Source organism: Ursus arctos, unplaced genomic scaffold (assembly GCF_023065955.2).
Source record: "Ursus arctos isolate Adak ecotype North America unplaced genomic scaffold, UrsArc2.0 scaffold_12, whole genome shotgun sequence".
NCBI classification, from domain to species: domain Eukaryota; kingdom Metazoa; phylum Chordata; class Mammalia; order Carnivora; family Ursidae; genus Ursus; species Ursus arctos.
Window position 1 is genome coordinate 28,378,823 of NW_026622786.1, and position 14,975 is coordinate 28,393,797.

The 14,975-nt window shown below is 39.3% G+C and overlaps 1 protein-coding gene across 7 annotated transcripts in view; it reads left to right on the forward strand.

Annotated features, from left to right (window-relative positions):
- ARHGAP29 (Rho GTPase activating protein 29) overlaps positions 1 to 14,121 on the forward strand; it is a 73,426-nt gene extending 59,305 nt beyond the window's left edge. For all 7 annotated transcript variants that reach the window (XM_048220684.2, XM_057310452.1, XM_026497581.4 and 4 more), the window contains 8 exons: positions 786 to 884; positions 2,631 to 2,770; positions 3,040 to 3,228; positions 3,502 to 3,639; positions 8,223 to 8,455; positions 10,053 to 10,383; positions 10,523 to 10,631; positions 12,990 to 14,121. In XM_048220684.2, the coding sequence (XP_048076641.1) occupies positions 786 to 884; positions 2,631 to 2,770; positions 3,040 to 3,228; positions 3,502 to 3,639; positions 8,223 to 8,455; positions 10,053 to 10,383; positions 10,523 to 10,631; positions 12,990 to 13,864 (2,114 nt within the window). In that variant the 3' untranslated portion in view covers positions 13,865 to 14,121. The remainder of the gene's footprint in view (positions 1 to 785; positions 885 to 2,630; positions 2,771 to 3,039; positions 3,229 to 3,501; positions 3,640 to 8,222; positions 8,456 to 10,052; positions 10,384 to 10,522; positions 10,632 to 12,989) is intronic.
- Positions 14,122 to 14,975: the final 854 nt, after the last annotated feature.

Genomic DNA, 14,975 nt, shown 5'->3' on the forward strand with positions numbered 1-14,975 from the left:
ACCGCCTGCCTCTTAAGCATATTTTGGTGAGGAATCTTTCTGGGGGAAAGATGTTGGTTGAAATCACCTGTAAAACCTTTTCTGACTTTCGGGCCTAAGCTCATGAAGGTCTTGAGGTAAGTGAACTTTTCCCCTTGGACAGATGTAGCCCTGTTTGCACGATCAGCGGGGAGCAGAGGAACCTCATGCTAGTCCAGCCGCTCTGAGACCCACGCAGCATCCTTTGCTGACCTAGCTTGTGTCCTGTGCTCTGAGCTCCCTGCCGGGGCGGGGGTGGGGGATCTTTATCCCTGCTTCCCGCTCTCCCACCCTCCTCGGAGCCTGAATGTGATGTTACTGTTGTGTTGCTGTGTTCATAGATTTTTGTATATTATTTTTATATACGTTTCTTTGTAATTCAATTCAACAAGCATTTAATGACAATTTACCATTGTGCCAGTCACTTTGTTAGATAGCAGATGTTAAGACATGAGTAGAAGATACTCCCTGTCCTTGTGGAGCATATATCTTTAACTCTCAGAAGTTGGCAGTAAGGTCTCATTGGAATGTGCGATTCCTCAATTTTAAATGTATTTGGAAAAGTCAGGTTTGGTTGAATTCTCTTTTGTTCCTAGTAATAAATATCAGAATTCCCTATATCTAAAGTCTGAGAACAGAAGCAGCTTTTTGTATTGTAGCCCACAAAATAGTATGACTTGTGTTATTTTTTAAAAAATATTGTCATTACCCATTTCTCAAATTCTCCAGTGAATGGTCAGGTGATTGTATTCACAATTTTCTTTTAGGAGACTTTCATCGAAAACTTCCACGAACTCCATCCAGTGGAACCATGTCTTCTGCAGATGATCTAGATGAAAGAGAGCCACCTTCCCCTTCAGAAGCTGGTACCGCCCTCACCTGAATCAAGTTCCCTCCAAACCCTTTGAGTCAGCAATACTGCATATAGGAAAATAGAATAATTTAAATAATTACTTTGCTGTGTATTAAACAAAAGACATTATATTGACTTAAATATATCCCCCAAAATTATGTACAAGTATGGGTTGATAATGCACTAGTGAAATGTTACAAATAAGAAAAAAGTAAGTAGCAGAACTACTAGATCTAAAATGTATTAGCATGGTGCAAAAATAGGCTAGGTGTTTTGATCTATTATAAACCTAATACAGTGACTCAACTCTTAAAAGGGTTGCAATTCATGAGAAACTCTGAAAAAGTGTCTTTAAAAGAAATAGTGCGGAGAAAGGGGATCCCTCTTACACTGTTGGTGGGAATGCAAGTTGGTACAGCCACTTTGGAAAACAGTGTGGAGGTCCCTTAAAAAGTTAAAAATAGAGCTACCCTGTGATCCAGCAATTGCACTACTGGGTATTTACCCCAAAGATACAGACGTAGTGAAGAGAAGGGTCATATGCACCCCAATGTTCATAGCAGCATTGTCCACAATAGCTAAATTGTAGAAGGAGCCGAGATGCCCTTCAACAGATGACTAGATTAAGAAGATGTGGTCCATATATACAATAGAATATTACTCAGCCATCAGAAAGAACAATTACCCAACATTTGCAGCAACATGGACGGGACTGGAGGAGATTATGCTAAGTGAAATAAGTCAAGCAGAGAGACAATTATCATATGGTTTACTCATTTATGGAACATAAGAAATAGCAGGAAGATCGGTAGGAAAAGGAAGGGAAGAATGAAGAGGGGATAAACAGAAGAGGGAATGAACCACGAGAGACTATGGACTCTGGGAAACAAACTGAGGGCTTCAGAGGGGAAGGGGGTGGGGGATAGGCCGGTGATGGGTGTTAAGGAGGGCACATATTGCATTGTGCACTGGGTGTTATACGCAAATAATGAATCATGGAACACTACATCAAAAACTAAGGATATACTGTATGGTGACTAACCTAATATAATAAAAAATTATTATAAAAAATAAAAGAGTGTAAGAAGTTAGGCAGGAAAAGTAAATAAATATGTTCTTGAGGACAAGGGAAGTTATGGATGTTGACAGATATAAAAGAAATCAGTTACCTTAATGACTTGAATTAGACTCATATAAATTAGTTGTACATTTGAGAACTCCTTATACCTGTTTAGGCGTCATTTACTAGAATAATATGGAACATCTGACCTCTGGTAGGATATTGGTGTAGAAATAGCTAGTATCATCTTTAATTTTATAATGAATTCAGAATAAGAGTAGCTTTATCTTTAATGCGAATAATAGTGACACTACTGGTCTCATACAGCTAGTTTTCTTTGAAGCTTTTGTAAGGGACATTTTCTAAGAATGTAATGCCACTTCTGTAACAGCCTTCCAGGTGCTATACAGAGTATATTAATAACAGTGTAGATTTGCCAATGTTGAAAACATTACCCCATGCTGTTTTAGAAGTATCTTAGTGGTTTTTTGGTGATTTTTACTTATAGCTCAAATGTTTGATAGATGTGTACTTTGTAAGAGATCTATAAATTGGATTCTTATTTTGATGTTACTCAAAATAGTAGCTTCCTATAACGTGAATGTTTACAAAGTCTATAGATTTTTCAAAATTTAGCATCATGGGTTATAATTTTTATGTCATCTTAAAATTCTTATACTAATTTATTTTTGTTGCAAGGACCCAATTCCCTTGGAACATTTAAGAAAACATTGATGTCAAAGGCAGCTCTCACTCACAAGTTTCGAAAATTGAGATCCCCCACAAAATGTAGGGATTGTGAAGGCATTGTAGTATTCCAAGGTGTTGAATGTGAAGAGGTAAGATCTTTCTGGAATTACATTAGCTCTTTCTTTTGCATTATACTTTTCTGTTACTAATTTTATAGATGAGGCTCTCTTGCAAATATGTTTTTAATAAATTGAACCACAGTGTAATTTTATATTTCATTTAGCTCTGAAGTGTATTTCAGACACCACAAGTAATACCTTTTAAAATCATTTTTGTTGTGTTACTCTACCTATAGTTTGCTCAGTTGTTCATAGTTTTAAGGTGAGGGAACCATTTTTTAACTGTTATTTTCTTGCAGTGTCTCCTTGTTTGTCACCGGAAGTGTTTGGAAAATTTAGTCATCATTTGTGGTCATCAGAAACTTCCGGGAAAAATACACTTATTTGGAGCAGAATTCACACAAGTTGCGAAAAAGGAACCAGATGGCATCCCTTTTATACTCAAAATATGTGCCTCAGAGATTGAAAATAGAGCCTTGTGTCTTCAGGTACATTGTAATCTTAAAATTAAGTTTAAAAATATAAACGCCTGTGCGATTTGTTCTAATGATGAGCCTTTAAAGGAAAACAGTGCTCTCAATTTTTAATAAGTAACTGAATTTATTCAGATTTATTTAGACAATGTTACCTCATTTGGCCCTAGTTTTTTCCTAAATTATTAATAAAAATTGAAGTAGACACATCAGATATATATAGATACCTGCATTTAGCCATTCGTACTAAAGGAGAATTTTGCCAAATTTTTCCGTTTTCTTCTCAAGGGAATTTATCGCGTATGTGGAAACAAAATAAAAACTGAAAAATTGTGTCAAGCCTTGGAAAATGGAATGCACTTGGTAGACATTTCAGAATTTAGTTCACATGACATCTGTGACGTCTTGAAATTATACCTTCGACAGGTAAAGTTTTTACCCTTGAAACATACCATTAAATAGAAAAGAACGAAAATAGGATTCATATTTTGGTGATAACATTTGCTACACAGATATGTGCATTGATGTAGACTGTATCAATGTGTCTGTAATAATTGTTACAGATCAAAGAGTCTATAAAATACATGTACAGTTTAAAGACCAATAATAATAAAAACATTTCATTTCCCACTACCTAGCTTTAGGAAGTAGAACATTACCTTATTGAAGGCTCATGTGTGCCCTTGTCCAGTTGTAGCCCTCAGCTCCACCCCAGTGGTCTTTTCTAACCATGTCAATACCTCCGTCTCTTTTCTTAATAGTTTTAATACCTGTTGTATGTTTCTAAACAATGTATCATTAAGTTTTAGGTAACTGAGAGGAGAGCATAAATCTAGCTGTGTAAGATAGAGGCCATTATTCACACTGTTAAAGGATTCAGTAGTTTCAACAGTGTCTGAGTCCTAGTCCAGCTTTACCTTCACTGATATTCTCAAATAGCTATTGTGGGAGGTCAGCGGGCAAGATCATGAATGCATCCTGGGAACATGTAGTTCAACAAATTTGGGGCATCACGCAGGGCTTTTGTACAAGCTAAGCACTGGAGATTCGGCAGGAATATGATCAGGGGTGGGCTGCTCTGTATTCTCTTTCCGTACTCACTATTGTATCTGGGACTTACAGGAGTAGAACCAAAAAAACAAAAAACACTTCTGTGGGGTGAAGCAGTGATTGGCCTTAGTGGCTTCAGGCTCATGGAGGGATTGCGGGAACAATCAGTACATTGCCATGATGAGCCAAATACAGAAAAGATCTGGGTCAAGCCCAGCTGCATTCTGTCCTTGGGTAAAAGTGAGGAGACAGTCACAGAGAGCAGAGCAGTGTCCATCTCTGGAGTTCTGTTCTGCTTCTGGGCCCTTTTTAATACTGCGAATAGCTGTCCTCCTGGAATCTCCCTTCTCGGCCCCCTCCTGTCTTTTGAGGGAGCACCTGTCTTCTGCTTCATGTCTTCCTGTGTTTGTGGTTTATGCTCCTGTTTTGGTCATGCCATCATTGAGCAAGGTGGAGTAAGAGTAGATTTATTTATTTGTGAATGTCTTTATTCTACTTTCTTTCCTTTTTTTTTTTAAAGATTTAATTTATTTATTTGACAGAGACAGTGAGAGAGGAAACACAAGCAAGGGAAGTGGGAGAGGGAGAAACAGGTTTCCCGCCCAGCAGGGAGCCCGATACGGGGCTCGATCCCAGGACCCTGGGATCATGACCTGAGCCAAAGGCAGATGCTTAATGACTGAGCCACCCAGGCACCTCTATTCTACTTTCTTGAATGGGATGGAGGAGTGGATAGTGTGAAAGGTTATAGTATTCTAGACTGGAAATTATTTTTCTTCAGAATTTTGAAGGCATTTTTTGAAAGCATTTTTCATTCTCTTTGAAGTATGAAATCTTTATCATTTCTAATTCTTTGTATGAGGCCTATTGTTTGCTCTCTGAAAGCTTGTAGAATCTCCTTTTTCTCCCCATTGTTTATAATTTCCTAGTGTCTGCCTTGATGTGGGTGTATTCTCATCTGTTATTTCAGGTCCTCCACAAGCTCTGTCCTCTCCGGCCTTTTGTTCTTAGGACTTTTATTTTGTTGCTCTTAAAATTTTCCCTGTATTTTCTTTCTGGAAATGTGCATGCTGGACAGCTTGTACTGGTTCTCTAGTTCCTTCATCTTTTCTCTGTTATTCATTTCTTTTTTTGTTTTTGTTTTCTTTTAACAACTTTTTAAGAGATTTCCTCAGTTGGTTCTGTTGGGTTTTGTTTTGTTTTTTTAAGTAGGCTCCAGGCCCAGCATGGGACCCAACGTGGGGCTCAAACCCACAACCCCCAGATCAAGACCTGAGCGGAAACCAATAGGCGGATGCTTACCTGACTGAGCCATCCAGGCACCCCGAGATTTCCTCAGTTTTATCTTCTGTACCTGCTATAATCTATTGCATGTCTGAGATCATATTTTCATTTCTAAGATCTTGGTTCTCTGTTCCTTTTACAGCATCCTTTTTAATGAATGTAATATCTGAGATTTTCATAGCTTTTTTTCTAAAAAGCATTCTTTTCTCTGCTTGGCCTCTAGTGCTTTTCAATAGGAATATAATGTCAGCCCTATATATAATATTAAATTTTCTAGGAGCCACATAAAAAGAAACAGGTGAAGTTAATTTTAATATTTAACATACTGAAATATCATCTGAACATCTAATCAATATTTTTAAATTTGTAGTGAAATATTTTTGGTTTTTGTTTTGTTTGACAGGAGGGGTTAGTGAGTCTTTGAAATGTGGTGTGTACTTTATATTTAGAGCATATGTCAATTTGGAATAGCCACATTTCCAGTGCTCAGTAGCCGTATGTGTTCAGTTGGTTTTGTTTCTACTTATTTTGACTTCAGTCTTTCATGGTTATCTGCTTAAAATGAAAGAACTGGGAATTAAAGTCTCTTTGGGAACTTTTGAATACATGCAGGCTTTAAAGATGTTGAGCTTTAGTGTGATCTAGGAGGGCTGCTTGGGACACACCTGTTGTCTGTATCTCTAGGGCTCTGCTCTTAGGCTTGGCTATTACACCACACCTGTGCATGTGGTACCAGAACTCTGTGAGCCACATTGGGTAAGAAGGCTCCAGGATCTCTGCCGTAGCATGCATGCAGTCGCTAAATCCCTATTTTTAGATAGTTGCCCACCTGTTGTTTGTGCTTGACATTGCCCATCCAGAGGCCCTCTCCTTTAAACTGCTCAGAGAAGAAATCCCCACACTCCTGGGGAAGAGGTTGTTCAGAAGCATGGAGTAGAGGCAAGGATCTGGAGATCTAATGCTTCTTTTTTTTTTTTTTTTTTCTTTTTTTTTTTTTTTCTTTTTTTTTTTTTTTAATTAATAATGATTTTTTATTATATTATGTTAGTCACCATACAGTACATCCCCGGTTTTCGATGTAAGGCTCGATGATTCATTAGTTGTGTATAACACCCAGTGCACCATGCAATATGTGCCCTCCTTACTACCCATCACCGGTCTATCCCATTCCCCCACCCCCCTCCCCTCTGTAGCCCTCAGTTTGTTTCTCATAGTCCATAGTCTCTCATGTTTCATTCCCCCTTCTGATTACCCCCCCTTTCTTTATCCCTTTCTTCCCCTACTGATCATTCTAGTTCTTATGTTCCATAGATGAGAGAAATCATATGATAGTTGTCTTTCTGGAGATCTAATGCTTCTTAAATAGCCCATCCTCCTCCAGGATCAGAGTACCTAGTGCTGACAGTGTCTGGGTCTCCTATAAATTGTATTGGTTCTCATTTCGGAATTTTAGCTTTCTCGGGACTGCTAAGTCATTATTTATCTGCTCTTCAGTGGTGAAATGTTGCTTTTATCTCCATTCCTGTTCTCCTAATCTTGTGGGCTTAACGGTGTTTCAGTGGGGTTGCTGGAGGGAAAGAAACTAGGTACAAGTGTTGATCTGCCATGTTAGCCCAGGAAACTTGATTTCTTTACAGGATTTTCACATTTTATAGAATTTTCAGCCGAGAAGTGGAGACAGAGTACCTCTGAATGACTGTTAATCTCACAATGAATCATTCTATCTCTTCTAGCCAGTCAGGGAGAGGAAATAAATGGGGTCCAATACTATTCCATCTCAAGAATACTATGGAACCAACATTTTAGTGTGGGGAGCCATGCTCAATTCTTACAGTATTAGAGAGTAGCCTTCATTTTACTCCTATATGGGAAATCTGAAGCCTCAAGGTTAACTGAGCTCCTTCACATTCCAGAATAGTAGAGGTAGAAATTAATCTCAAGGCTTCCCCTCTCTGGGACCAGCAGGGGAAACTGGAGAAGTGGATGCCTACCTCACCATAGATAGTGTAGGACACCAGCTAGCCAGAGATAGGCTATTTCCATCACTGAGCAGTGGAAATATTGAAATCGCTTATGCCAGTAGAGAGATGAAGGTGGCATGCCCCTTGGTGGTTTGAGAGAGGAACTTTTTCTTTAACCTACTTATGGCAATTCAAGTTGTATTTAAAAATTAGATAAATAAAACGTTGACAGTGTCTTTCTTGTAAACCATATAGTCTTATGCTAATTTTCAATTTGTCCAAAGTAAAACAAAAGGACCCAATAGTGTTTTGTTCTATGTCTACCTCATACCATTAAAATTCAGAATATAAGCTTTTTCTAATTAATATGACTGGGCTTGTGTTAGTAAAACAGTTGAAGATCACGCTAACCTTGGGGCGGTCATGAATGTAATGTGTATAGGATATGTAGCAGAGTTTTAAAATCCCATCATGCAACTTTTGGTTTTAGAAAGTTTTACTGATTATCAGTTAACTCATTTTTAATATAGATACAATTTTTGGCAATGTCAGATATTTATAGATAACATCAGTAACAAACATGTATATTTCTAAATGTGGATTGACCTTAAGTCTTGTTAATCGGGACATACTAAATCCATCAATAGCTACTCAGGAAATCATTAACAGGAAAAAAAATAGAATGATATTCCTAATGTGATTTTATTTCTTTAGCTCCCAGAACCGTTCATTTTATTCCGATTGTACAAGGAATTTATAGACCTTGCAAAAGAGATCCAGCATGTAAATGAAGAACAGGAGTCAAAAAAGGATAACTCTGAGGACAAAAAATGGCCGAGTACATGCATAGAAATAAACCGAATTCTTATAAAAAGCAAAGACCTTCTACGACAACTGCCAGTATCAAATTTTAACAGTCTTCATTACCTCATAGTTCATCTGAAGCGGTAAGAAGAATTTTGTATAAGGCGAGCATTCATTAGTGGGTGGATAATTGATCAGTTTTTTGTTTTGCTTTTTGGGGTTTTTTTAATTGTGAAATACACATAAATTTACCATCTTAACCACTTTTATTATTTTTTAAAGATTTATTTAAGGAGTACATGAGGGGGGAGGTGCAGAGAGAGGGGACAGAGAATTCCAAGCAGACTCCGTGCTGAGCGTGGAGTCTGATGTGGGGTTCAGTCCCACAACTCTGAGATCACGAAAACCAAGATCTGAGCCAAAACCAAGAGTTGGGGGGCGCCTGGGTGGCTCAGTCGTTAAGCGTCTGCCTTCGGCTCAGGGCGTGATCCCGGGGCTGGCTGTGTCTCTCTGTCAAATAAATAAATACAGTCTTTAAAAAAAAAAAAAAAACCAAGAGTTGGATGCTTAACCAACTGCGCCACTCATGTACCCCCATCTTAACCACTTTTAAGTGTACAGTTCAGTAGTATTAAGTACATTCATATTGCTGTGATATTTTAAAATGAATGTTTCATTTCTCATATGTGTTAGGGAAAGGGAGACATTGAATATATATTCTTGCAGTTCACATCTTCTGTTCAGATGCCTCCTATGTGCTGTGCTCTGGCTGGGGAGATAAGGATGCAAATGCAAGGTTTCTGTCACCTGTTGTGCTTGTCAGCTTGAGGGCAGACCTGCAGACAAGTGTGGTGCAGCACCGTTCCTGTTCTAACGGAGCCAGCACAATGTGCAGAGGATGAGAGGGGATGGGGGGGGGGGGGTCGTGAGTCAGAAAAGTTAACCGTGAGCCAGACTTGAGCTGTGTGGTGTTTTGGTGACAAAGAATGTGCAAAAGAGCATTCCAGGTAGAGAGTAACAGACACAGGGACACGAGATAATTTTGCTTTTGGGAAGCATAGTTAATTTGGTTAGGCGGGGACATAGCAAGCAGTAGCTTGAAGTGAGCTAGGCAGAGGCCTGATAAAGTCATACATACCTGCCAGGTGAGTTGACAGTCTTCCTTCTGTACCCACTAAAGAATTTTGAGCCAAGAATTTAACATGTTTAGATTTGTTTGTTAGATCTTTCTGGCAGCAGTATGGAGAATGGGTTGGAAGGGGGTCCTTTACTACATTTCAGAACTTCTTGGAGTCATAGAAATAAAAGGTGTGGAGAACTTGAAATAAAGCCAGAGCATTGGGAGTGGCAGTCGAGCAGAAAGATCTTTAGGAGGCAGAATCAGCTTGGCTTGAAGACTAGCTGTGGCAATGAGAGAGAAATCGACGATGATGTTTCCAGCATAAGGACCTGGTAGGATGCAGTATATACTAAGATAGGAGCAGCTCTTTGTTTTGTTTTGTTTTGTTTTTTTTGTTTTTGCTTTTCTGGTAAAACTTCAGTAGTTCCTTCTTACTTAAATTTTATCCCAATACTGTGAAACCCAATTCAGTGTGTGGTCAGTATCCAGTCAAATAAGTATATCCTTTTTCTAGACTTCTGCAGCCCGTTTTTCCTCCATCCTTCCCAACCCATAATAAACTACCAGCAAGGAAATCTAATAGGCAAATCTCACACAGCTTTATGTGTTCTACTTCACAGAGTCGTAGATCATGCAGAAGAAAACAAAATGAACTCCAAAAACTTGGGGGTGATATTTGGACCAAGTCTCATTAGGCCAAGGCCCACAACTGCTCCTGTCACCATCTCCTCTCTTGCTGAATACTCAAACCAAGCACGGTTGGTAGAGTTCCTCATCACTTACTCACAGAAGATCTTCGATGGATCCCTGCAGCCGCAAGAGGTAGTCGTGTGTAGTACAGGTGGTGTTGCTTCTCATGCTGATCAAGGCTGCCTTCCAAAGCCCCTCTTATCACCAGAAGAAAGAGACCCAGAACATTCTACGAAGTCACTGTTTTTCTCTTCAAAGGAAGTGAGTTTTGACCTTTATGGAATTGTGTTGGAATTTTGTAATGTTCATTAGTTATTAATAAGGTTAAAGTTAAAAATCTTTGAGTTGTATTGAGGTGTGTTTTACTTCTTCAGATTAAAAAATTCTCCTCTATCAACAGGATATGCATACTGTGGATAGCGAAACCAAAATTTTTGGGCCAGCTTCCTCATTTGAGGAATCAGAACGAAAGCAAAATGCATTAGAAAAACGTGATACATGTCTCATTGGTGAGTGGCCATGTGAAATGTGTGTTTGTAGATGTCAGACTGTGCTGATAAAGCTTGTCTAACAGCTAGAGTGAGTGAAGTTGAGAGAAATCAGAGAAAGAAGCTTCATTAGGAAATGCATCTTTACTGGTCATTAAACAGTTGCTGTTTACTGTACCTTACATTTAAGTGAATGTCATTCTTTACAGTAATCTTTCTTATAAAAAGACATCTTAGAGTTCATAGGTATTTTTGTTCTCTTTCCAAAAAAAATTCTTATTTGTTTTTGCCATCAATTGAAGTCAAGGCAGAAATGTGTTGAGCAGTATGAATTATCATACAGTCTGTTACTATGAATCATTGTATCAACCTAACTGCTCACAAGTCAACTAGACTCCTAAAATTTTTTCAAATGCTTTTACCTGTCACCTTTCACACATGGAGCACAAGTATGTATATTTTATTCCCTGCATGGTAATTTTAGTTGTAGTGATTAGTAGCTGTCGTGCTGGTGAAAAGGCTTCCATTTGTTACTATAATGCTATATATCATTAGAACTAAATTCCAATGTTTAAGAATGCAGAGACATATGTTAAATTTGATGCATGATCCTGTGTCGGTGATCACAGCCTGACAGGATCTAAAAAGTGAGGGAACTACCATTCATTTAAGCATCTACCTGCTCTCTGCTAAGCACTGTGCTTCTTGTTTGATTCCATTTATCTGAGTTGATCTTCATAACAGTTCTGTGCTGTAAAGTCGGTAGTATCTGCCCCATTCGACTCATAGCCGAATTCTCTGACAGCGGTGAAATCATGTCAGAGGTCATGCCGCTGGTAAATTGTTCAGTCAGTATTTGAACTTATATTTGTGCTTATTTTACTACCTCATGATCAAGGGCTCCCAATAAGGAAGAGTAATTATAATAAATGTCATTTTTTGAGGGCCTGTTACAGACCAGATCATTCTGAGAACTGTTCATGATGAGATCATGTCGGCCACACATCATCACAGATACAATCATGATCTTTTCTGACAGATGCAGGCACTTAGGGCCGGTGACATTGCCCGCGCCAAAGAGGTAGAGCTGAGCTCAACCTGGCAGCTGGGCTCGGAGTCTGTACTCTGACCCACTGCGCTCTAAGTTTGTCCTTCAGAACTTTAAGAATGTACTTCGACTCATTCATGATCCCAGGGTCCTGGGATCGAGTCCCACGTCATGCTCCCTGCTCCACAGGGAGTCTGCTTCGCCCTCTGCCCTTCCTCCCACTCATTCTCTCAATCTCTATCTCTCTCTCAAATAATGAATAAATAAAACCTTTTTAAAAAATGCTAAAAAAAAAATGTGCTTTGGTTGGTGACTGTGGCCCGACCACCAGCAGTCAGTTCCTTTAGAGTGGTCCACAGAGGCTGGGAAGGACCTGGGAAGGCAAACCGAGGGCGCAGTGCCCTGGAAGCCCAGGGGAGACAGGTCGGCAGTGTCAGGTAAGGAAGGTCAGATGACATGAAGACTGACAGCTGATTCTGATGGCCTCCTGTCTGCACACCTCTGCCCCAGAGATGTGGGAGAAGGACCTGGCCACAGGGAGAAGGGCAGCTGAAGTTCAAAGCCAGAATGGTGCCAAGGCACAGACTTGTTTGATGTTTTCCAGCAGGAAAGGACAGCATGAGCAGAGGGCTGGAATTTTCCAGGAATTGGAATTGTTTTAGGGGAGAAGCTACAAGAAGGGACCAGGTTGGAAGGAGTTGAGGGTTCTAGTTTAAGAAAGCATGGACCATGGATCCAGACTTGATAGGAAAGAGAAGAAAGCAAGCCTGGAAGGGAACAACCAATGGGGAGAATGGTGTTTGTTACTTAAAACTGAACTCTTCAACCTGACTTGGACAGGATGAATGTTATAGCATATTTATGAGTTGATCAGATAAGAAGGCATCTGAGGCAGTTAATGGGATATATTCTCACTGTGGTTGAATGTAACTGAAAATAGCAGATTGAGTTGGCAAAAATCTTTGGATTCGAGGCATACCTGCATTTGGTTGGTATGTAAATTGGTGTAGCTTTTCTGAGGTTAATTTACTGAATTACCTACTGAAATTGAGACACTCCTTTCCCCTCACAAATAATTGTTTACATGGAGCACATTTAAAAAAAAAGTTACTTCAAATTTTCTTTTACTAACCTGCAGTAGATTTTGTAGCTTATTATATTGACTTAAATAAATATGAAATTCTAACATTTTTATTTCAAGTGCATCTTTAATATTTTATGAATGTTTAACTTGTCTCCATAGATAACTGAGAATAACTTGGAAAAATATATGATTCTTGTTAACCACATGCCATGAAGTTTGATTTTTAATAAATCTTTTCCTTTTTTAGACAACAAAGTGGGTTTGCTTGTAGATCAAGACCTTGAATCAGCATCACAAAAGATGGAAGATATCTGTAAAACTTCCAAGCCACTTACTCTGAAATCAGATAGGGAAACAAACAGTATTGAAAGGCATGCTCCAAGGACCAAGGTTAGACCTGCAAGTTTGCCTGTAGATAGACTACTTCTTCTTGCAAGCCCTCCCAATGAGAGAAATGTCAGAAATATGGGAAATGTAAATTCAGACAAGTTTTGCAAGAATCCTACCTTTGAAGGAGTTAGTAGGAAAGATACTCCTACTATTGTCTGTTCCAAATTGGATGGCTTTGACCAGCAAGCTCTACACAAAACTTGGGAGAAACAGTATGAACAGAATGGCCTCAGTGCAAAGACTGCAGTGACTGTGCCTAACGCACTCCAAGAAGGAGGAGGAACCACGAGCCTCAGGATCGGTGGGGACCAGCCGGGCAGTGCCCCCCAGCCCAGTAAGCCATACACAGAACCAGTCAGGTCGGAGAGACGGTCCTCTGACTCCTGCCCTCCCGCTCCTGTCAGAGCACCCAGAACGCTGCAGCCCCAGCACTGGACAACGTTTTACAAACCACGGGCTCCGACTGGCTGCCTGCGAGGGGATGAGGAGAAGCCTGCCCCACCCTCCCCGGCACTGCCTCCCGGCACAGCCCCCACTCCCCAGGGACATGTGCTAAAAGCAGTTCCCACCTCAGACAAGGCGCCGGCTGCCTCCACGCAGCCCACCGGCAAGCCGAGAGAGAGCTCTGAGGAGCGGGACGTGCCTGATGTGCCTCCCACATGTCAGAGACCGAGGCTAAAACGAATGCAACAGTTTGAAGACCTTGAAGATGAAATCCCGCAGTTTGTGTAGGGTTGTCAGAATTTGGCTTTGCTTTGTTGTTGTTTTGTTTTGTGGTATTGTGTTTGTTTCGTGAAAGAAACTTCTGACAGGGCCCCTTTTGTATGGTATTGCCACATCATGGGTTTTGCTTTTTGTCGTTGTATCATGTTACACTGTGTTGGTCATATTGAATGGTAGACTGTTTTGATAGGGCCCCATCTGTGCCTCACTGGAATTCTCTGTATTTTTAAAGTTGTGAATAAATAGGTGGACTCATGTTTTTTAAAGTTTAGTCAATTTTTCCCATAAAATGGCCCGTTTAAATACATCCCTAATATATGATATAGTTCTCAACTAATAGATGCAATTGGGGAAAATCCGCTTTATTTTTTGAAGTGAAACTATGTTGTTTATTTATAAAAGGACTATTTCCGAATGCAAGTGCCTGAAAGATCTTTGTCTGGTATGACTGTCTTGTTCACACAATTTTATAGTGTGTCTTTGACCACTTACATGGTATGTATGTAACCTTTTATTTTTCAATTGGCAATTCACCTTTTAATATTTACATAATGGCCAAAAGGCTTGCAAATCTCTTTTTAATTTCATTTTGATTAATGGCCAGATTTTCCATGTGGTAGTCAGTTGAGCTGTACAAAGAAGGTGCACTTAAACTTGTTTCTAAATTACATAGTTCAGTTACGTCTTCTTTGGCTTTAGATGGTTTTAACACATTTCATATTTTTTCACCTCTTGGCTTTGTTCTACATAAACTTTTGCTTTTCAACAGTTTTGAACATTTTAGTATTTTATATAATGGTCCAAAAATGTTTTAAAACTCAATGCATTTCCTCTTCATGTTGTCTGGGTTTTGTTTTTAACCACTCCTTTAGTATGAAATGTTTTCAGTTTTAAGTAATTTTATGTACTTTTTCTACCTGAATTTTTAACCATTGACAATGTATGTTCCATCCAAATCATGCAGAGATTTATTTAAGTTGATTCTAAGAGTATAGTTTGATAAGCCTCATTGTTTGGAATTTGAGAAAAGGTGTAGATGATCAGATGGATAGATTTCATTTATAAAATTCTCAGTTTTTAGAACCAGTGCAGTTCTGTAAATTTTCTGGGTTTCATCATT